Below are 21707 nucleotides of genomic sequence, written 5' to 3' on the forward strand. Positions count from 1 at the left end.
ATTCCCATCCGAAATAAGACACGGGCGCTTCCTCCGTTGCCCTCCAGAGGGCGCGCCCGAGGTGGAGGAAGGAGGAAGAGGAATTTCCCGCCCCCCCAACACCACATGCCCTCACTAAACATGGCCGCGCGCGGAAATGGCGCCGCCACGTGGCGCCGACGGCGAGACACCAGCGTGCCCTGGCCCAAGATGGCCGCCGCGGCTTCGGGCGCGTCTCGTGATGCGGGCCCGAGCGCGACGCGGCGGCGGCGGAGGGAGGAAGGAGGGGGGGGACCCGTCCCGCCATGCCCGGCCGGTTGGAGCGTCTGGCCAACGTGGTGCTGCGGGTGCCCCCCGTCGTCCTCCTGGACCTGCTCTACCGGTGGGACGTGCAGGCCTCCGCCCAGGCGGGGCGCCCCCTGGCGGAGGGGCTTCAGCTGCTGCGGGGGGGCCGCTGCCTCTGGGGCCTCTACTACGCCGGTGAGGAGGCGGAAAGGGCACCACCCGGAGAGCCCAGAGGCCGAGGGGAGGAGGAGCGGGGACTCCAACACCCATGGGGCGCTGCAGGGGTCCCTGGGAGTTGCTGGGGGTGGGGGTCGGAATTAAAGGGTGGTTTTTCTCTCTCTCTCTCTCTCTCTCTCCCCCTTTTGCAACTCGCAGGAGGATGTGGGGGGAGGGGAGGGTTGGGGGGGGACCCAGGACCGCCAGGCTGGGCTGCCCCTCCCCCCCCACACACACTCCCACGCCCCTCTACTTCTGCCTGTGTGTGTCTGTGTCTGTGTGAGACCTCACTGCTCATGGTACACATGTTGTGCACAATCCTTTTTTTTGTTCATGGTACACATGTTGTGCAATCAAAGATCTGATTGACCACCTGCCCCATTTCCAGGTAGAGGGGTGTGTGTGTGTGTGTGTGTATGTGTGTTAGAGACCCTGCCCCACTTCCCAGGTAGAGGGGTCTGTGTGTGTGTGTGTGAGAGAGAGAGAGAGAGAGACCTCATTGCTTGTTGTACACATGTTGTTGTGCACTGACAATAAAGATTGACCTGCCCCATTTCCAGGTAGATTGTGTGTGTATGTGTGTGTGTGTGTGCATTAGGGAGACCCTGCCCCACTTCCCAGGTAGAGGGGTCTGTGTGTGTGTGTGTGTATGTGTGTGTGTGTGTGTGTGTGTGTGTGTGTTTGTATGTGTTGAGTCCTGCCCCATTTCCAAGTAGAGGGGTGTGTGGGTGTATGTCTGTGTGAGACCTCACTGCTCATGGTACACATCTTGTGCACTCTTAAGGAAATATATTTTGGCCTGTTTATTTTATATTATAAGTGGGGCGGGGGTCTTTCTCTCTCCCCTCTTCTCTTACACACACATACACATACACAATCTGCCTGGAAATGGGGCAGGTCAATCTTTATTGTCAGTGCACAACAGGTGTACAACAAGCAATGAGGTCTCACACAGACACATATACACACACACAGAGACCTCTGCTTGGAAATGGGGCAGGTCTCTCTCTCTCTCTCTCTCTAACACACACACACAGACCCCTCTACCTGGGAATTGGGGCAGGACTCAACACATACAAACACACACACATGTACACACACACACACACCCCTCTCTACCTGGAAATGGGGCAGGTGGTCAATCAGATTTTTGATTGCACAACCTGTGTACCATGAACAAAAAAAGGATTGTGCACAACATGTGTACCATGAGCAGTGAGGTCTCACACAGACACACACACACACACCCCTCTACTTGGAAATGGGGCAGGACTCACACATGCAAACACACATACATATACACACACACACACAGAGATTCCTCTACTTGGGAAGTGGGGCAGGATCTCTAACACACACACCCACACACCTCTTCTTGGAAATGGGGCAGGACTCAACACATTACAAACACACACACATATACAAAGAGAGAGAAAGAGAGACCTCTCTACCTGGGAAATGGGGCCGGGGTCTCCCTCCCTCCTTGCGGGGGGGGGGGAAGGGGGGCTCTGGGGGGTCCGATTGGGGAGATCAGCTCCCAGCAAGGAGGGGGGGGAGTGGAGGGTGGTCGGGGTTGGCACTTCATTGGGCGGCTGGCGACATTGTGGCCCACTTGCAACATCCTTGCCAATCATGGTGGCGGAGGAAAAACCAGGGGAAAGAGGGGAGGACGTGGGGGGGGGAGTCGCCTTTTTGGTGTGGGGGGTGGGGAGGATGCAACTTGGGGGGGGGATGGGAGGGAGGGAGGAATTTTGGGATGGAATTTTGGCCTGCATCAGTCCAGCTGATATTAATATAGGGCAGGGGTCTGCAAACTTGGCTCTTTTAAGACTTGTGGACTTCAACTCCCAGCTTTGCTGGCTGAGGGACTCTGGGAGTTGAAGTCCACAAGTCTTAAAAGAGCCAACTTTGCAGACCCCTGGTATATAGGTAGTCCTCGACTTACAACACTTTGCTTAGTGACCGTTTGGAGTTAAAACGGCGTGGAAAAACGTGACGACCGTTTTTTTTTCACCCTTATGACCGTCGCAAGGCCTGCGATGTCCGTTCGGATGCTTGACAACTGATTCAGGTTTATGACGGTTGCCGTGTCCCCCGGACTCGCGTGATTCCCCTTTCGGGAAACTTCCGGCGGGGTAAACCGGATTCACTTAACAACCGTTTTACTCCTGGCAACAGCTGCAGGGATTCACTTAGTGGCAAGAAAAGTCGTAAGATGGGGCAAAGCTCACGTAACAAATGTCTCGCTTAGCAATGGAAATGTCAGGCTCAATTGTGGCCGTAAGTGGAGGAGTACCTGTATTTACTTATGGCCGGCCATCGGGGTGCTGAAGTATCTCGGGGCTCTTTGCAAGGAGATCAAAGTAAGAATTAAAAGAAACATTGGAAATGAAACTTTCTGCCCCCTTCCTCCCCCCCTTTTCTGAGGTCACCTGCTGTGCCTGATGGTCTTGGTGCTCCCGCTCCTCTCCCTGGTGCAACTCTACCTTCACCTGCTGGCCCTCCTGCTCCTCTACCTGTCCCATCAGGTAGCCTGGTAAGACGGCTGCTTCCTTCCCCTCCCGCCCCCAGGAAAGTCCGTGGCTGGAGGGGTGGCGAGACCCCCGGCTTTGGAAGCTCACTGGGGACACCTTGTGTCTCCTTAGCCCGGCCTACCTCGCAGGGCTGTTTTTATTTATGTATTAAATTTGTTAATGAATTAAAGGTCCTGTCTTATAAAATGTATTCGTTTATTAAATTATTGATCGAATTTATTGATTTAATAACAACAACAACAACAACGGAGTTGGAAGGGACCTTGGAGGTCTTCTAGTCCAACCCCCTGCCCAGGCAGGAAACCCTACACCATCTCAGTCAGATGGTTATCCAACATTTTCTTAAAAATTTCCAGTGTTGGAGCATTCACAACTTCTGCAGGCAAGTCGTTCCACTTATTAATTGTTCTAACTGTCAGGAAATTTCTCCTTAGTTCTAAGTTGCTTCTCTCCTTGATGAGTTTCCACCCATTGCTTCTTGTTCTACCCTCAGGTGCTTTGGAGAATAGTTTGACTCCCTCTTCTTTGTGGCAACCCTGAGATATTGGAACACAGCTATCATGTCTCCCTTAGTCCTTCTTTTTATTAAACTAGCCAGGCCCAGTTCCTGCAACCGTTCTTCATATGTTTTAGCCTCCAGTCCCCTAATCGTCTTTGTTGCTCTTCTCTGCACTCTTTCTAGAGTCTCAGCATCTTTTTTTACATTTTAATGCATTGCTCGTTAAATTTATTACATTTATGCATTACATATATTACCTATACATTTATTTATTAATTTACATTTGTCTCTTATTCATTACATTTGTTTATTACATTTATTTACTAACGTATTACATTTGTCCCCAAACATGGCAGCTTTCGAGATTTGTGGATGTTAGCTGGCTGGGGAATTCTGGGAGTTGAAGTCCACAAATCTTAAAAAGTTGCCATGTTTGAAGAACCCCGATCTGGGATGGCTAACTGGGGAATTCTGGGAGTTGAAGTCCACGTAGCACGCAACGTTGTGTTTGTGCCTTCCTTTGTGTCCCCATCTTGCTTTTCCAGGGACTACATCGACCATGAGGTGGAGCGTGGATTCCAGGGCACCATCTATGAGGACCCAGTGGCCCTTGGCCACTTTGCCACTGCATTGACTGGTGAGGAATGGGGTGGGAGATGGTTTGTGGGCGGGTGGTGGGGGAGGGCGAGGGGTCTTCTGATGGTCTCCCTTGGTTGGCCTGTTGTTGGAAACCGAGGCACCGGTGAGTGGGGTTCCTTGCCCAGGCAGATCATGGCTTTAGCTGTAGAGAATTTGGGGGGAAGAGTGGGAGGAAGGAGAGAGAAAGGGAAGGAGAGGAGAAGGGAGGGAGGAAAGAGAAAGGAAGAAAAGGAGGAGGAAGGGAGGGAGAGGAGGAAGGAAAGAGAAAGGAAACGGAGGGAGGGAGGAAAGACGAAGGAGAGGGAGGGAGGAAGGAGACAGAGGGAAAAAAGGGAGGGAGGAAGGAAGGAGACAAGGAAGGGAAGGAAGAAGGAAAGAGAAAGGAAGGAAGAAGGTGAGGGAAGAAGGGAGGAAGGAAAGGAAGAGAGGAAGGGAGGGAGAGAGAAAGGGAAAGGAGGGAGGGAGGGAGGAAGGAGACGGAGGGGAAAAAAGGAGGGAGGAAGGGAAGAGGAAGGAAGGAGACAAGGAAGGAAGGAAGAAGGAAAGAGAAGAAGGAAGGAGGTGAGGGAAGAAGGAGGAAGGAAGGAAGAGAGGAAGGAAGGAGAGAGAGAGGAAGGAGGGAGGAGGAGGGAGGAAGGAAGGAGACGGAGGGGAAAAAGGAGGAGGAAGGAAGAGGAAGGAAGGAGACAAGGAAGGGAAGGAAGAAGGAAAAGAGAAGAAGGAAGGAGGTGAGGAAAGAAGGGAGGAAGGAAAGGCACAGAGGAAGGAGATGGAGGGAGAGATAAAGGAAACGAAGGAGAGGGAGGGAGGAATGAAGAAAGAAAGAGAAAGGTAGGAGACGGCGGGGAAGAAAGGAAAAAAAAGAGGGAGGGAGGAAAGGGAAAGGAATAAAGGAGACAGATGGAGAGAGGGAAGAAAGAAAGGAGAGGGAGAGAGGAAGGAAGGAGAATATACACTGATGGAACGGATAAAGAAGGAAGGATGGGAAAAAAGCAGAGAAAGGAGAGAAGAGAAGAAGGAGAGGAAGAGGAAGGGAAGAAGGAAGGAAGGCAACTGCCTGGACTATTCCTGGCCGTTTCCTTGGCAAAGTCTTTCGGGAGATTGTCCAGTTTGCCATTGCCGCCTTCTGAGGGTCCGAGAGAGAATGGCTGGCCCAAGGTCACCCAGTCGGCTTTGTATCCAAGGCAAGACTAGAACTCACGGCCTCCCCATTTCCCCGCCTTAACCAGCACACCAAACTCCAACCTGGTGCCCTCAAAATATGTTGCCCTCCAGCTCCATCTTCCCATCCTGGAGCCACGTTGGGTATCTGTGGGGGGGCCTCTGGGGGCAGAAGGGGCAGCTGCTACGGGTTGTCACTTACTCCCCCCCCCCCCCGTCTCTGCCTCCTTCCCAGGTCAGGTGGCGGTCATCGCCCTCTGCGCTCTGCTGCTGAAGACCCGGCAGGTGGGGCTGCTCTGTGCCCCCCTCCTCCCGCTGGCCGGCCGGCTGTGCTGCCTCCCTCCGCAAACTCTGCCCACCGTCAGCTCCTGCGGGGCGGCCATGGCGGCTCTGCAGCTCCTCTATGGGGCAGCTTCCTACCTCATGGGGCTTTTCCGCACGGCTGCGGCCAGCTGCCGAGAGATCTTCCAGGTAAGGAGGGTGCAGGGGTTCCTGTAGTGGGGGGGGGCTCCGCGTGCCCTTCCCTGCCCTAACTAGTCCTTCCTCCTCCTCCTCCTCCTCCTCCTGGCCACTAACCCCACTGCCTTCTACCACTGATGACAATTTGGGTCTGCAAGAGAAAGCACCCAGGATCCCACAGTGCTCCTCCTCCTTCTCTCCTCAAGTCCTAGCACGGATGAGGTTACCTAGTTGGGTCATGAAACGTCTACAAAGAAGCTACCAAGCTCCGAGAGCCCCAAGGACCCTGCAGATGTCCTCCTCCCCCTCTTCCTCCCCAATCTTTCCCCCTCCTCCTCCAAGAGCCCATGTGGCTTCTTCCTCGGTTCCAGGGTACACCCCCCCAAAAGACCATCCTACTTCTCAGCTGCCCGCATTGGGGGGTCGTTGTGCTGGCTAACCTTGTCGCTAGTATCCTTAAGATTTATATTGACTGTTTCCCTATGACTATCATTGAGTGTTGTACCTTAGGATTCTTGATGAATGTATCTTGTCTTTTTATGTACACCGAGAGCCTATGCACCAAAGACTAATTCCTTGTGTATCCAATCACACTTGGCCAATAAAAAATTCTATTCTATTCTATTCTATTCTATTCTATTCTATTCTATTCTATTCTATTCTATTCTATTATGATTCGATTGCTTATTTGTACCCTATGACTATCATTAAGTGTTGTACTTTATGATTCTTGATGAATGTATTTTATCTTTTTATGTACACTGAGAGCCTATGCACCAAAGACAAATTCCTTGTGTGTTCAATCATACTTGGTCAATAAAAATTCTATTCTGTTCTGTTCTGTTCTGTTCTGCTGTTCTGTTCTGTTCTGTCCTGTCCTGTCCTGTTCTATTCTGATTTCTTATTCTATTTATTCCATTCCATTCAATATTTTCTATTCTATTCTATTCTATTCTATTCTATTCTATTCTATTCTATTCTATTCTATTCTATTCTATTCTATTCTATTATGATTTGATTGCTTATTTGTACCCTATGACTATCATTAAGTGTTGTACTTTATGATTCTTGATGAATGTATCTTATCTTTTTATGTACACTGAGAGCCTATGCACCACAGACAATCATACTTGGCCAATAAAAAAATTCTATTCTATTCTTTGGCTGGCCTGCTCTCCTCCTCCTCCTCCTCCTCTACCCCCTTAGGAAGCCCCCATTGGATGCTGCCGCGATTGGGGACCCTCCATCTTCTTTTGCAGGACCCTGAAGCGTATCGTCTGGTGACCCTGGCCGGGTCCCTCTGGAGGCGGCTGGCTGTGCCGCTGGTCTTCTCCACCTTTTGGCTGGTCCTGTTCGCCCTGCAGATCTTCACTCTGCCCTCCTCCTCCGCCTCCGGCCCCCTTCTCTCCCAGGAGGGCTGGCTCTTCATCTTCCTTAGCAGGTAAGAGCTGCACCTGGGGCAGTGGGGGGGGCTGTCCGGAAGAGGAGGAGGCAGCCTTGGGGCAGTCAGTCCAGCTTGTCCTGTCTTTGGCCTTCCCAGTGTGGCCAAATGCTGCAGCACCCCCTACTCGCTCATCGGACTCACCTTCGCCGTCTCCTACCTGGCCCTGGGATTGCTCCAGCTGGCCAGGCTCTATTTAAGCGGCTTCGGAGCCTTCCAGGACGGCAGCGTCACCCACAGGTGAGAGCATCTCCCTCCCTCCCTCTCCCTCTCTCTCCCCCCCTCCCTCTCTCTTTCTTTCTCTCCCTTTCCCTCTCTTCTTTCTCTTTCTCTCCCTTTCTCCCCCCTCTGTCCCTCTCTCTTCTCTCTCCCCCCTCTCCTTCCTTCTCTCTCTCTTCTCTCCCTCCCTCTCTCTCCCCCTCTTTCTCTCCTCTCTCTTTCTCTTTCTCTCCTCTCTCCTCTCCCCTCTGTCCTCTCTCTTCTCTCTCTCCCCTCTCTCCTTCCTTCTCTCTCTCTTCTCTCTCTCTCCCCTCTTCTTTCTCTCCTTCCCTCTCTTCTTTCTCTCCTTCCCTCTTCTTTCTCTTTCTCTCCCTCTCTCCCCCCTCTCTTCTTCCTTCTCTCTCTCTTCTCTCCCTCCCTCTCTCTCCCCCTCTTTCTTTCTCTCCCTTCCCTTCCCCTCTCTTCTTTCTCTTCTCTCCTCTCTCCCCTCTGTCCCTCTCTCCTTCCTCTCTCTCTCTTCTCTCCTCCTCTCTCTCCTCCTCTCTCTTCTCTCCTTCCTCTCTTCTTTCTCTTTTCACCCTCTCTCCTCTCTCTTCTCTTTATCTCCTCCTCTCCTTTCTTCTCTTTCTTCTCTCCCTCACTCTCTCTCCCCTCTTTCTTTCTCTCTCCTCTCTCTTCTTTTCTTTCTCTCTCTCTCCTTCCTCCATTCCTCTTTCTCTCCCCTCTCTCCTTCTCCCTCCATTCCTCTTTCTCTCTCCCTTTCTCTCCCTCTCCTTCTATCTTCCTGCTCTCTCCCTCTTTTCCTCTTCCTGTATCTCCCTCCCTCTCTCTCTTTCTCTCTCCCCCCTCCTTCCCTCTCTCTTCTCTCCCTCCCTCTCTGGAAGAGCACCCACTGAATTTTCAACATAGCCCTACAAAGAGGTGGCAGCCCCCAGGGAGTGGGGGGGGGGGCTACAGGATCTCCCCACATCCTTCTCCCACCTGGTTGGCAGCAACTGGGGTCCTTCCAGAATGACTCCCAGTTGCCATGGCACCCTCCCTCCGTCCCCTGGACCATCCCCCTTTTTTTCAAGATTTTGACCCACAAACAACCAAGCCAAGTCTTCCATCCCTCAATGAGTCAAAACCCACCATCTACAGGTAGTCCTCGACTTACAACAGTCCATTTAGTGACACTTGTCAAAGTTACAACGGCACTGAAAAAAGTGACTTGGGACCGTTTTTCACACTTACGACCGTCGCAGGTTCCCCTCGGTCACACGATCAAAATTCAGACGCTTGGCACCCGACTCATATTTACGACGGCCGCAGTGTCCCCGGGGTCACGTGATCCCCTTTTGCGACCTGACGAGCAAAGCCGACGGGTAAGCCGGATTCACTTAACGGCCACGTTACTGACTTAACAAACGCAGGGATTCACTTAACAACCGTGGCAAGAAGAGTCGTAAAATGGGACAAACTCGCTGAACGGATGTTTCATTTAACGACGTACGTGTCGGGCTCAATTGTGGTCGTAACTCCAGGACCGCCTGTACAACCGAGCACAAGATTTCTCATTGCTGAGCGAGGCTGTTGCCCCGTTTTGCAACCTTTCTACCACCGTCACTAAGAGAATCCCTGCCGTTGTTAAAATAAGTCATGCGGTCATTAAGTGAATCTGCCTCCTCCCCTCCCCCCCCACCCCCCCGCAATTGCTTATCGGAAGCTGGCCGGGAAGGTCACAGGGGATCGACAGTCATGCCAGTTGCGAAGTGTCTGGATTTTGGCCATGTGACCGGCCGGAATGCTGCAACGGTCGTAAGTGTGAAAAACGGTTGTAAATCCCTTTTTTCCAACGCCGTTGTAACTTTGAACGGCCACTAATTGGACTGTCGTAAGTCTGTATTCCAAATTGCCTTCCCTCCCGCAGAGGGTTGTTTTTCGAAAGGCAGCTCCTTTCTTTCTTTGTTGCCCCTTGGAGACGTTTCCCTTCCCACCCGAGACCCTTGTGACCGTCACTAAACGAACGGTCCTAACTGGAGGACTCCCCGAGGAAGCCCTACCAGGTTTACCCTGCCTCCCGAAACCCAGGCCCTCCGAGGGTCTCCAGTAACATGACCCACCTCTGTGCCTCTCTCGCCCGCCCACCCGCCCACCCACCCAAATCCCTTCCAGGGGCGTGACGGAAGGGGCGACGCTGTTGCTGCTGGCCATCCAGACGGGCCTCCTGGACCTTCAACTCCTCCAAAGGACCTACCTGCTCACTGTCATCTTCTTCATCGTGGCCACCTCCACCCTCCAGTCTGTGACTGAAATAGCCGAGCCGGTCGTTCTGGCCCTGGGGGCATCGCAGAACAGGTGAGAGGGGGGGCAGTGGTCGGCTGCTGCCGGTTCGGGCAAACCGGTAATTGCCACCTACAGGTGGGGCCGCTCCCATCCGGGCACGATCCCGTCCTGTATTGCTGTGTTCGATGCTGCCCGCATGTGTGGACGGCAGACGAATTGTCGTGTTTTGTGATGGTACACGCATGTCGCACACGCTCACATTTCCGGTTGTTACAGTATGTGACGCCCACCTCACAAACTGTAGAGGAGAGGGCGGAAGAGGGGGGTCCTCGACATATGACCACAATGGAGCCCCAAAACCGCCGTCATTAAGCGAGACGTTTGTGAAGTCAGCTTGGTCCCATTTTGCCACGGTTGCTAAGCAAAGCACTGCGGTTGCTAAGTCAGTCACCTGGTTGTTCAGTGAGTCTGGCGTCCCCGTGGATTTTGCTGGCCAGAAGGTCGCAAATGGGGGATCATGTGACACTGCAACCGTCGTAAGTATGAGTCAGTTGTTGGGATGCTGCAACGGTCGTAAGTGTGGAAAACGGTCCCGAGTCGCTTTGTCCATTGTGCCGTTGTAACTATGAACAGCCACTAAATGAACTGTCGTAAGTCGAGGACCACCTGTATTTATCTACAGGTGGTCCTCAGTTTACGACCAGTTGCTAAGTCTTCGACTTACAACAGTTTGTGTAGTGACCATTTGAAGTTACGACGCCACTGGGGAAAAAAACAACTTACAACTGTTTCGCCCGCTTAACAACCGCTGCAGCATCCCGTTGTCACGTGATCAAAATTCAGCCGCTTGGCGGTCCCAGTTTCCCGAGGTCACGTGATTGACATCTGGATGCTTGGCAACTGACTCACATTTATGACGGTGGCAGTGTCCCAGGATTTCATGATCCCCTTTTGCGACCTGACGAATCCATGGGAAAGCCAGATTCACTTAACGACCGTGTTACGGACTGCGGCAATTCACTTAGTGTGGTAAGAAAGTGTGTTTGAAAGGGGTAAAGCTCATTTAACGACTGTCTCGTTTAGCAACAGAAATGTGGGGCTCGGCTGTGGTCGTAAGTCGAGGACCAGCTGTATTCCCATGAAATATCTCAAATCTCGCTTACTTCAAAGTGTGAAATTGGCTAAACCAGAAGAATCTGGGAATACAGATAGTCCTCGACATAACGACAGTTCGTTTAGTGACCGTTCAAAGTTACAACAGCCCTGAAAAAAGGTAACTCGTGACCGTTGTTTTCACACTTACGACCGTCATACCATCCCCGTGGTCATGGGATCAAAATTCAGACGCCGGACCACTGTCTCACACTTAACGATGGTTGCCGTGTCAACACGATCCCCTTTTGCGACCTTCCGACCCCCGACATCAAGGGGGAAGTTGCTTAACGACCCTGCTCCTCACTTAACAACCGCAGGGATTCGTTTAACGACACGGTGGCAAGCAAGGTGGTAAAACGGGGCGAAACCCATTCAACAACCGTCTCGCTTAGCCACGGAAAAGTTGGGCTCAATTGGGGTCGTACGTCGAGGACTACCTCCTTGGATGCCGTCTAACCCCAGCGTGGTCTCTCCTGGCTTGAGAAACGGGGTGTAGAGAGTTGGGGGGGGGCTCCTCATCTGTTGGTCCACCCACCATCATTCCTTTTTTCCCTCTTGCAGGAATTTCTGGAAACACTTCCGTGGGGTGACCCTGTGCCTCTTTCTCTTGGTGGTTCCCGGCTTCATGGCCTACAAGATCGCCCACTTCTTCCAGCCGGACTTCTGGCTGGTCATCCTCATCTCCAGCTGCATGTTGACCTCCCTGCAGGTAAAGCTCGGCACCCCCAAATCTATGAGAATAGAGCTGGAAGGGGACCTTGGAGGTCCTCTAGTCCAGGGGTCTCCAACCTTGGCAACTTTAAGCCTGGTGGACTTCAACTCCCTGGCTGGGGCATTCTGGGAGTTGAAGTCCATCAGGCTTAAAGTTGCCTAAGTTGGAGACCCCTATTCTAATCCAACCCCCGGCTCAATCTGGAGACCCTCTCCCATTTCAGAGAAGTGGCTGTCCAGTCTCTTCTTAAAATCCTTCACCCCACAGTTTCTGATGGCAAGTCGTTCCGCTGGCTAATTGTTCTCCCTCTTAGTTCTAGGTTGTTTTTTGTCTTTGATTAGAGTAAGAATACAGCCGGGAGGGACCTCGGAGGTCTTCTAGTCCATCCCCTTGCTCAAAGGAGATCCTATACCGTTTCGGTCAAGTGACCGTCCAATCTCTTCTTAAAAACCTCCAGCGACGGAGCACCCGGAACCTCTGGTGGCAAGCAGTTCCACTGGTTAAAAATTCTCACTGTCAGGAAATTCCTCCTTAGTCCCAGGTTGCTTCTCACCTTGTTGAGTTTCCATCCGCTGCTTTTTGTCCGGGCTTCAGGTAGACAATAGGTTGACCCCCCTCTTCTTTGGGGCAGCCCCTCCAACATTGCAACACTGCCATCCTGGTAGCCCAATCCTTCTCTTCTGAACTTTCATAGAACGCAGGATGACAGCGTTGGAAGGGACCTTGGAGGTCTTCTAGTCCAACCCTCTGCTCAAGCAGGAAACCCTTGAGTGGAGGGGGTGGACTAGAAGACCTCCAAGGTCCCTTCCAACTCTAATCTGTCCCATCAGGTGGTCACAAAAGGGGATGAACTGATCCCGGGGACGCCATGACCGTCATAAATAGGTTGCCAAGTTGTTGGATTTTTGACCAGGTGACCATGGAGGCGCTGCAACGGTCATAAGTGCGAACCACAGCCCTTAGTCCCTTTTTTCAGTGCCATTGTAACTCTGGTCACTCCATAAACGGTCGTAAGTGGAGGACTACCTGAGTCTACCCCAGTAAGAAGCTTCCCCCATTGGGTACCCAATCCCTTACAGATTTCCAACAGAGTTGGAAGGGACCTTGGAGGTCATCTAGTCCAACTCCCCCCTGTCCAAGCAGGAGACCCTACACCATTTCTGACAAGAGGGCAGCCCAGCCTCTTCTTGAAAGCCTCCAGGGATGAAGCTCCCACAACTTCTGAATGACAGAATAACAGCAGAATAATAACAAAGTTGGAAGGGACCTTGGAGGTCATCTAGTCCAGGGTTCTCCAACCTTGGCCACTTTAAGACTTGTGGTCTTCAACTCCCAGAGTTGAGGGGAATGAGGTATCCCTGGGCCCTGACCAAAGGCGAAGGGGGAACAGGCGGCGAGCGGGCAGCAAGTGGGCGAAGGAAGAGCGGGCGGCAGCTCCAGGGAAAGGCCAGAGTCGGGGAATGGTGCATTCCCTGACCCGGTTGGGGAAGGCGGCGGCTCCGGGGCCTCGGGGAATGGTGCATTCCCTGACCCGGTTGGGGAAGGCGGCAGCTCCGGGGCCTCGGGGAATGGGCCCCGGCCCCTGACCCAAGGGCAAGCAGGTGGCGAGCTGCCTTCCCAGTGTTCCGGTGTTGTGAAGGCTGGACTGCGGGCCGTGGACTGGTTCAGGGGCGTGGCCAGCCAGCGATTGCTACCGGATTGGCGAACCAGAACCAAACTCCACTACCTACTCGTCCAATCCGGTTCGATCCGGTAGCATTTCACCCCATCTTAAAGTTGCCAAGGTTGGAGAACCCTGATTCTAGTCCAACCCCCCGCCCAAGCAGGAGACCCATCTCTGACATGAGGGCAGCCCAGCCTCCAGGTATAAAGCTCCCACGACAACCCATCAGGCACAGCCAGGTCTTGGTGCTCCCGCGAGTCGCCAGGAGGAGGATGGGAGCCGACCTCACTTCCCTGCCCCTTGCAGGTGACGGGGACCCTCTTTGTCTACGGCCTCTTCGTCGCCGAGCTCCTCCAGAAGACCCCTGTGGAGAGGATGGACGATATCCTGTACTACGTCCAGGCTGTCAGCCGGGTGCTGGAGTTCCTGGTGGCCCTTTGCGTGGTGACCTACGGCACCTGGGGGTCCATCGTGGGAGAGTGGACGTGGCTGGGGGCCTCGGTCATCATCGTCCACTGCTACTTCAACGTCTGGCTGAGGGCCCAGTCCGGCTGGCAGAGCTTCTCGCTCCGCTGGGAGGCGGCCAAGAAGATCGGCTCGCTGCCCAGGGCCACCCGCAGGCAGCTGGAGGACCACGACGACTTGTGTGCCATCTGCTTCCAGGTGACTCCCTGTTCTGTCCCCCGTCGCCTCCGTCCGAGCGATGACTTAATTAGCCAACAGTATCAGCTCTGGCAGCAAACTAGCGAGCATCTGCCAAGTGTCTCTGTTATCTCCCTCGACACCGATAAGTCACCCAGGAACAAACAGTACTTCAGCTCTTAGTTAATCAGTTGATTTGCCTGCTATGAAGAGGCACAGCAGCTCTTGCTGCCTTTATATCCTGTGGGGTATGGCTCCATGACTCAGCACTTCCTAGGCCTGCCCCATCCCTGCTTCTGTTGTTCCCGCCTCTCCTGCCTACGAAACCTAGGGTCCAGCCAGGCCTGATTGCCATCAGCCGGGTCTGGAGGCGTGGCCTGGGGGGGGAAAGGGGACAGAGGCCTCATTATCTCTTCCACCTGGCCTGCCTCTGGCTCCTGGAGCTGAGCCAGGGAAGCCGGTGCTCCCGAGGTAAGTCCTGACGGCCCTTCCCCCTCACTTTCCAAGTCACTTTCTGGCAGGAGGCCCGGCTCGGGGAGCACAGAAACAACAGTCCCCTCATCCCAAGTAGGGACTGGTTGCCTCCCCCCAAGGTCCCTTCCGACCACAGGGGCAAGGATGGGCTTTGTAGTGTAATGCACCCGAAGGACAAATAGCTTGAGGATGTTTTAAACCAGGGGTGTCAAACTCGATTTCACTAAGGGTTGTGTTTCACCTGGGAGGGAGGGCGTGGCCAGGGTGAGTGTGGCCAGCTTGACGTCCCTGGTGGCCCGAGGGCTCTGCCAATGAAAACGGGCTCCCGAGCGCCGTTTTCGGCTTGCACCAGCCTCCTGCAACCCTCTATCAGCTCCGTTTTTGCTAGCAGAGGCACGCGGGCCAGTCCTTCACCATTTCCAGGGCCGGCCAGCGGGCCAGATCTTTTTTTATTTATTTTATTTTATAGACAAACATACATTTAAAACATCAGTAATTCCTTCTGTGTGACGTCTCGGTGTTTTCTTCCTGGCTTCATCTTGTGTTGTTTCTTCTTTCTTCATTCCAATTTAAACTATTACCATTTTTCCACAGGTACATTATTATCCTTCTCTTACATAATTTTCCATTGCTCATCTGTACCTTTCTTCTAACCCATGGTAAAATTTATCCCGTATCTTAAAAACATTCTGAATCCTCTCTTTCTTTAATCATCAAAGGTAAATCTGTTCATTTCTGCACAATCTAAATTTTTTCTAATAATTTCTCCTTCCAGGGGTATTTTCTCAGCTTTCCAATTTTGCGCAAAAAACAATTCTTGCTGCTGTAATTACATGCATAATCAAATAGATATTTTCCTTTACTGATTTTCTCTGGTAGGATCCCCAATAAAAACAGCTCCGGTTTTGAATCAATATATTGTTGGGTCATCCAGCGGGCCAGATCTAAACACGCCACGGGCCAGATCTGCCAACTTAGGCCTTGAATTTCGCACCCCTGTTTTAAACCCTGAGGAAAGGGTCCCAAAGGTGTTTTGTTTTCCCAAGAGGCCATTGGGCTTTCTGGTTTTTCTCTGAAGACGTTTCGCTTCTCATCCAAGGAGCTTCTTCGGCTCAGAGCAGATGTCTGCAAGGAGTATCAGTCCTTCCATTCCCCACCAGCTAGTCAGAGCTGAAGGAGCTTCTTGGATGAGAGACAAAATGCCTTCAGAGAAAAACCAGAAAGTTGCCGCTTGGGGGAAGAAGAAGAAAAAAGCACCTTTAGGACAACTGTGGCCTGGATGACGGAGAATTTCCATAAACACCTGGCCAAGGGGGTTGGCTGGATGATCTCTGAGGTCCCATCAGCATTTCCCTAGGCTTCCCAGAGATTCTCTGTATATTCCCAACCGTCGTTCATTCATCTGCCAAGGAATCTGCGGTCTCTTAAATTTCCATCCCACCGAACAAACACAAATGTCTTTTTGTCTTTTATTTCCAGCATTTATTTATTTTATTTTTTTATTTGCATTTATATCCCGCCCTTCTCCGAAGACTCAGGGCGGCTTACACACTATGTCAAGCAATAGTCTTCATCCATTTGTATATTATATACAAAGTCAACTTATTGCCCCCAACAATCTGGGTCCTCATTTTACCTACCTTATAAAGGATGGAAGGCTGAGTCAACCTTGGGCCTGGTGGGACTTGAACCTGCAATAATTGCAAGCAGCTGTGTTAATAACAGACTGTCTTACCAGTCTGAGCCACCAGAGGCCCTAAAATGGATTTAAAATCCATTCCAGAGTTGCCACTTGCCAATCTGCAGGTAGACCTCGACTTACAACCGTTCGTTCAGTAACGCTTCAAAGTTTACCACGGCGCTGAAAAAAGTGAAGTCATGACTCTTTTTCATACTTACGCCTGTTGCCGCCTCCCTGCAGAATCTAAATTCAGACGCTTGGCAACTGACTCATACTTACGACGGTCCCGGGGGGCTCACGCCATTCCCTTGGGTGACCTTCTGACAAGCGAAGTCAACGGGGAAAGCCGGGTTCACTTAACAACCGTGTGACTAACTTAACCACCGCAGTGATTCACTTAACGACAGTGGCCAAGAAAGGTCGTAAAATGGGGCACAACTCAGTCAAGGGGGAAGCCAGATTTGCTTAACAACGGTTTCACTAATTTAACAACAGCAGGGATTCAATTGAACAACTCTGGCAAGAAAGGATCGCAAAATGGGACAAAGCTCACCTAATGACTGTCTCGCTTAGCAGAGACAGAAATGTTGGGGTTGTAAGTCGAGGACTACCTGTATCCCCTCAAGTTCACCATTGCAAGATCTTCATTCCAGATTTAATTATTTGTAATTCTTGGACGTGGCCGAGATCCATCCACTCCAAGCTCAGATCTACCCAGAGTCTGGTCTCTTCTCCTCACCTCCCTTTTTTCTGTCTCTTAATTCAGGAAATGACCATCGCCATGATCGTGCCCTGCGGCCACATTTTCCACGAAGGCTGCCTTCGCAAGTGGTTCTACATGCAGGACACCTGTCCCCTCTGCCACCAGGCGGTTCAAGTCCCGGCTACCCAGGAAGTCCAGCGAAGCGACGCTGGGCAGGAGGGGACATCCCAGCTGGAGCGTGGAGGATCTGTCGGCCACCAGAACCCAGCAGACTCCAACAATGACAGGCCGCTGGACCCTGGCGCGTCCGGTTGCACAGAGCAGCCTGGCCTTTTGCCACGGGGGTCTGCTGGGGAAGACCCTGTGTGTCCATGAGGGGCTGTACCTGGGCTCAGCCCTCCCCCAGAAAGAGCCCCCACCGCAGAAGAAAATTACCAACTGCCTGTGCTGGAAAAACTCAGGGAATCGGTAGAGGCCCGGTCTGTGGGGCGGCACCAAAGCGAGCTGAGATTACCCAGTGTGCAAAGAGACACCGGTCCCCCTTGGCCCTCGGCTCCTCGGACTGCTGAGGGGCGTCGGAAGAGGCTCATGCCAACTGCCAGCTGTCCTGCGGCAACGGGCAGCGATGCCGAGATTGTGGGTGAGATTGAGGACAAACCGGACGCTATCTGTGAGCAACTGGACAGTCTCAGGGACATCCTCCCCGCCTCCTTTACTGACCCTCATCCGTCACTCGCAGGCATTTCCCCCTGAAAAACTCTGTATCCCCCAACCTCCCTTCCTACTTCCCTTACCCTGTCAATTGCCTTTTCCCCGTCTCACTCAGGAACGTCAACCGGAGAACCGTATTTTTCGAACCGCACAAAGTTTTGCTCGGAAAGCCCGTTGCTCCATTCACCATTCACCCGTCGGCTCGATTCTCCGAACACGGCAGGCTATCTTCAGCCTGGTAGCTCGGCCCTACGGCTTCCTCATGGATTTTTGGGGAGGGGGGGCGGCCAACGGGTAGCATCTTGGCCAGTCCATAGGGCGGGCAGGTAACTCACCTAGCGACCCAGCGAAAGATCCTCCCAGGGGTGACCCAGCCCAGTGAGGTCCCAAAGTACAGGGCAGGCACGAATTCTTCTGTATCCTCTTCTGCCCATTGCGTGTTGTGGTAGTTGTGTTGCAGAAGAGCCGTCCCAGGCTGGGGTCTCTTGCTTTCTGGCTATCTATATAGGCCACCTGAAGACACGTGGACTTCAACTCCCAGAATTTTGGGAGTTAAAGTCCACGTGTCTTCAAGTGGCCAAAAATCGGTGCATATGAAATAAATGAGAGGTGTGGATTTCAGGTGTGCGAACAGGAGGAAAAGAAAAGAAAAAAATCCACAACTCGGCAGAGGGCAGACTCTGGGGGAGAAAAGAATAATGGGTTCATTAGCCCCCGAGTGTGAGAGGAAAATATGTGAATCGCCTCCCCCCTCAAATTCAAAGCTGACCAGCGTGAGAGAAACCTCAAATCCTGAAGGGCCGGCAATTAAAACTTGACGTGCCAAAGTTGGCGTAACTTTACCAAAGGGATTTAATTACACGGGTGAACTTTTTAATAAGGGGAGGAGGTGGGGAGAAAGGCAAAAACTGGGCTTGTTTCGGTATGAACGGATTCTTTGACTCTCTAAAATATCTCGGTTGTGACCCAAGTCGGTTCTCGGTTGTCTTCCTTCCACCCTGGTGTGTGGTTGTGTGTTTGTCAAGTCAAGATCTATTGCTGAACTTAATCGGCGGGAGTTGTGGGGGCTCCAACATTGGAGGTTTTTTAAAGATGAGATCGACAGCCATTTGTCCGGAATGGCTTGGGGCTCTCTTGCTTCAGCAGGGGGTTGGACTAGATGACCTTCAAGGTCCCTTCCGACTCTCCTTATTCTGTATCAAGACTAAGGGCAACCCGATCGCGGTCAACCAGTATTTCAGGGGCTGCCCCAAAGAAGGGGGGGGGGTGTCAACCTATTCTCCAAAGCCCCTGGAGGCAGGACAAGAAGCAACGGGTGGAAATCAATCAAGGAGAGAAGCGACCTGGAATTGAAGAGAGTTAGAACAATTAATCAGTGGAACTCCTTGCCACCGGAAGTTGTAGGTGCTCCATCTCCCTCCTCCTCTCAGTAAACTCCCCTCCCCTCTAGCACTGACAATATTGCCTAATGGTGTCAATAAATGTCTCCAAGAAGGGCACCAAGGACCCCACAGTCTTCCTCTTCTCTTCAAACCCCACTCCTTTGTAGCATGGATGATGTGACCTAGTTGGGTGATGAAACGTCCCGCGAGAAAACCGCCAAGCTCAGAGAGCATCGAGGACTCCAGAATATATTAATTTTGTGAAGTCTCTTGATGCTCTCTAAGGTTGCGGACGCTTCATTACCCAACTAGGTAACCTCATCAGTGCTCCCGTCGGGTCTCTTCCATTGGTATATTAAACTTCCAAGTTTTCCCTTTTTTTAAAAAAAAGAAAAAAAGGCTGCATGTTGAACGGTTTTGGAATTAATGCAAGGAATAGATTTTATCCCTCACGCTCCCCTTACAAAAATAACGGATGGGGATAAATGCATGGAAGCTGGTTTCAGCCAGATGCGCCATTACAAAAATAAGGAGCTGCTAAAATAAAAGTGGAAGGAGAGAAAGGCAGAATTTTTGCTGTTTCCTTCCTTCCTTCCTTCCTTCCTCCCTCCCTTCCTTCCTTCCTTCCTTCCTTCCTCCCTCCCTCCCTTCCTTCCTGGTTTCTCCAAGCGCCCAGGACAATTGACATTTTGACTCGGAGCCATAATCCATTTAGCAGAGAGAGTACTAACGACCAGAGGACTGTGAGGAATGTAAATCCTTCCGTTCTCCACCATTTAGTCAGAACCGAAGAAGCTTCCAGGATGAGAAGCAAAACGTCTTCAAGGGGGGGGGAAGCAAGAAAATCCAGTTGCCTCTTGGAGAAGGAAAAAAAACCAACCTTTGGGACTTGTAATATTTCCCAACCATTCTCTTCCTTCTCTGGCAACTTGTAGACCATAATAAGAGTGATTGGTGGTGCTTCTTCTGGGCCAGCAGCTGCTACCAGGCGGGAGGGAAAACAAAGAGGAGCTTTCTCAATGGCCGCCTTAAATTATCCGTCGTAAAACTGTAAGGATAAAAATTCTGCACAAATTTTATCCTTGTGTGGTGGATGAGAGTTCGATCATCTGGTTACCGCAAATTACACGGGCCTATTTTTTCTGCCAACTCAACCCTGGAGGAATGCAGATTAAAGAGACTTTGATGAAGGCCCATTGAGAGTTAGGGCCCCCCTACCTTCTCCAGGGGATGAGGAGGTTTATTGGCTAAGACGCTGAGCTTGTCGCTCAAAAGGGTCGGCAGCTCGGCGGTTCGAATCCCTAGTGCTGCCGTGTAACGGGGTGAGCTCCTGTTCCTTGTCCCAGCTTCTGCCAACCTAGCAGTTCGAAAGCATGTAAAAAAATGCAAGTCGAAAAATAGGGACCACCTTTGGTGGGAAGGGAACAGCTTTCCGTGCGCCTTTGGCGTTGAGTCGTGCCGGCCACATGGCCACGGAGACGTCTTCGGACAGCGCTGGCTCCTCAGCTTTGAAACGGAGATGAGCACCGTCCCCTAGAGACGGCAACGACTAGCACATATATGCGAGGGGAACTTTTACCTTCACCTTACCTTCTTCACCAGGGAAAAAGCTGCATCCGTCACTTAAGAGGACATCCTAGCAGTGGTGAAATTCAATTTTTTTTTTTTACTGCCGGTCCTGTGGGTGTGTCTTGGTGAGCGTGGCAGGGGACGGATATTGCAAAATCTCCATTCCCACCTCACTCTGGGGCCAGCCAGAAGTGGTATTTGTCGGTTCTCCAAACTACTCAAAATTTCCGTAACTGGTTCTCCAGAACTTGCTGGATTTCACCCATGAGCCGCAGATCTCATAAGTTCTTGACTTAGACCGGACATACTCACCACAGTTCTCCATAGGTCTGGCGCAGGCGTCTGCAAACTTGGCTCTTTTAAGACTTTTAAGACTGATGGACTTCAACTCCCAGAGCTTTGCTGGCTGAGGAACTCTGGGAGTGTCGCAGCTGGTCTGCAACACGTATTTGTAGTCCAAGGTTCCCTGTTGATGTTGTCCTGGGTTCCCGCAGGAACGAGTCTCAGCCCTCGCCAAGACAATTTAGGGGGTCCTCGCAAGGACGAAAGAAGCCGAATAAAAGACACCACACTAGAAGTTTCTCAAGATGAGAGAGCACGAAGAGGAGAGGTCCCGGGGTGATGTTGTGTCCCCTTTTATTAAGCAGTTTTTACAGGGAGGGGTAACTACAGCAAGCAAGCAAGCAGCATATAGAAAGTTACCAATCAGCGAGCGTCAGAGTATACGTGTTAGCAAAATACCACCTGTTTTACAAGAAATCATACATTTCACCTGAATAGAAACCTAACTCAGGGAAAGCAAAACTAGAAACCTAACTCAGGGAAAGCAAAACTTAACTTGAGGATGCAATGCTATGGGTACCATAAATCATTTCTGTCATGTAGCACTGAAAAAGGTTAAGTCAAGTTCTCACGGCTGTGAGGCCTAAGAAAACCTGAACCAATGATATATCCATATGGGAGTTGAAGTCCACCAGTCTTAAAAGAGCCAAGTTTGCAGACCCCTGGTCTGATGGTGTTCCAGCTCAGCTTTGACTTTTGGGCTTCTTCCAATAGCCATACCACAAGGAGCTGGCTTATGGGGCACCTTGAGAGACCTAATAGGAATTATGACGTTCCGGACTCCCTTTATCCGACATGTTTGATGGTTATTAAGTGTGAAAGAGACACCCGTGTTTCTTCATGCAAGGTCAAGCGATCTTGGACATACGTCTTCCAAAACCACATGTCCATCTCCTTCTTTCTCCCTGGACATAAAGTCCTTCTCCATTAAAGCTTGGCTCCTGATAATGTCACGTTGGTTTCTTTACCGCAGAGA

At 51.7% G+C, this 21707-nt stretch overlaps 1 protein-coding gene across 2 annotated transcripts; it reads left to right on the forward strand.

Annotated features, from left to right (window-relative positions):
• Positions 1-213: 213 nt before the first annotated feature.
• Positions 214-17937, forward strand: LOC131203065 (RING finger protein 145-like). 2 transcript variants are annotated; one of them, XM_058192949.1, is made up of 10 exons: positions 231-459; positions 2908-3016; positions 4059-4150; positions 5549-5784; positions 7032-7213; positions 7313-7453; positions 9587-9769; positions 11414-11561; positions 13534-13890; positions 16791-17937. In XM_058192949.1, the coding sequence occupies exons 1-10, from the start codon at positions 285-287 to the stop codon at positions 17100-17102; spliced, it is 1935 nt and encodes a 644-aa protein (XP_058048932.1). In that variant the 5' UTR covers positions 231-284; the 3' UTR covers positions 17103-17937. The 2 variants fall into 2 exon arrangements, with proteins under 2 accessions (XP_058048933.1, XP_058048932.1); XM_058192950.1 differs by lacking the exon at positions 2908-3016 and having other exon boundaries at positions 214-459.
• Positions 17938-21707: the final 3770 nt, after the last annotated feature.

The sequence above is a fragment of the Ahaetulla prasina genome, chromosome 8 (assembly GCF_028640845.1).
Source record: "Ahaetulla prasina isolate Xishuangbanna chromosome 8, ASM2864084v1, whole genome shotgun sequence".
NCBI classification, from domain to species: domain Eukaryota; kingdom Metazoa; phylum Chordata; class Lepidosauria; order Squamata; family Colubridae; genus Ahaetulla; species Ahaetulla prasina.

Excerpts from the sequence above, each read along its gene's own strand:
- LOC131203065 (XM_058192949.1), top strand. The coding sequence starts at position 285 with ATGCCCGGCCGGTTGGAGCGTCTGGCCAACGTGGTGCTGCGGGTGCCC. Across the intron at positions 5,785-7,031 it reads GCTGCCGAGAGATCTTCCAG|GACCCTGAAGCGTATCGTCT; the intron begins GTAAGGAGGGTG and ends CTTCTTTTGCAG. Across the intron at positions 13,891-16,790 it reads TGTGTGCCATCTGCTTCCAG|GAAATGACCATCGCCATGAT; the intron begins GTGACTCCCTGT and ends CTCTTAATTCAG.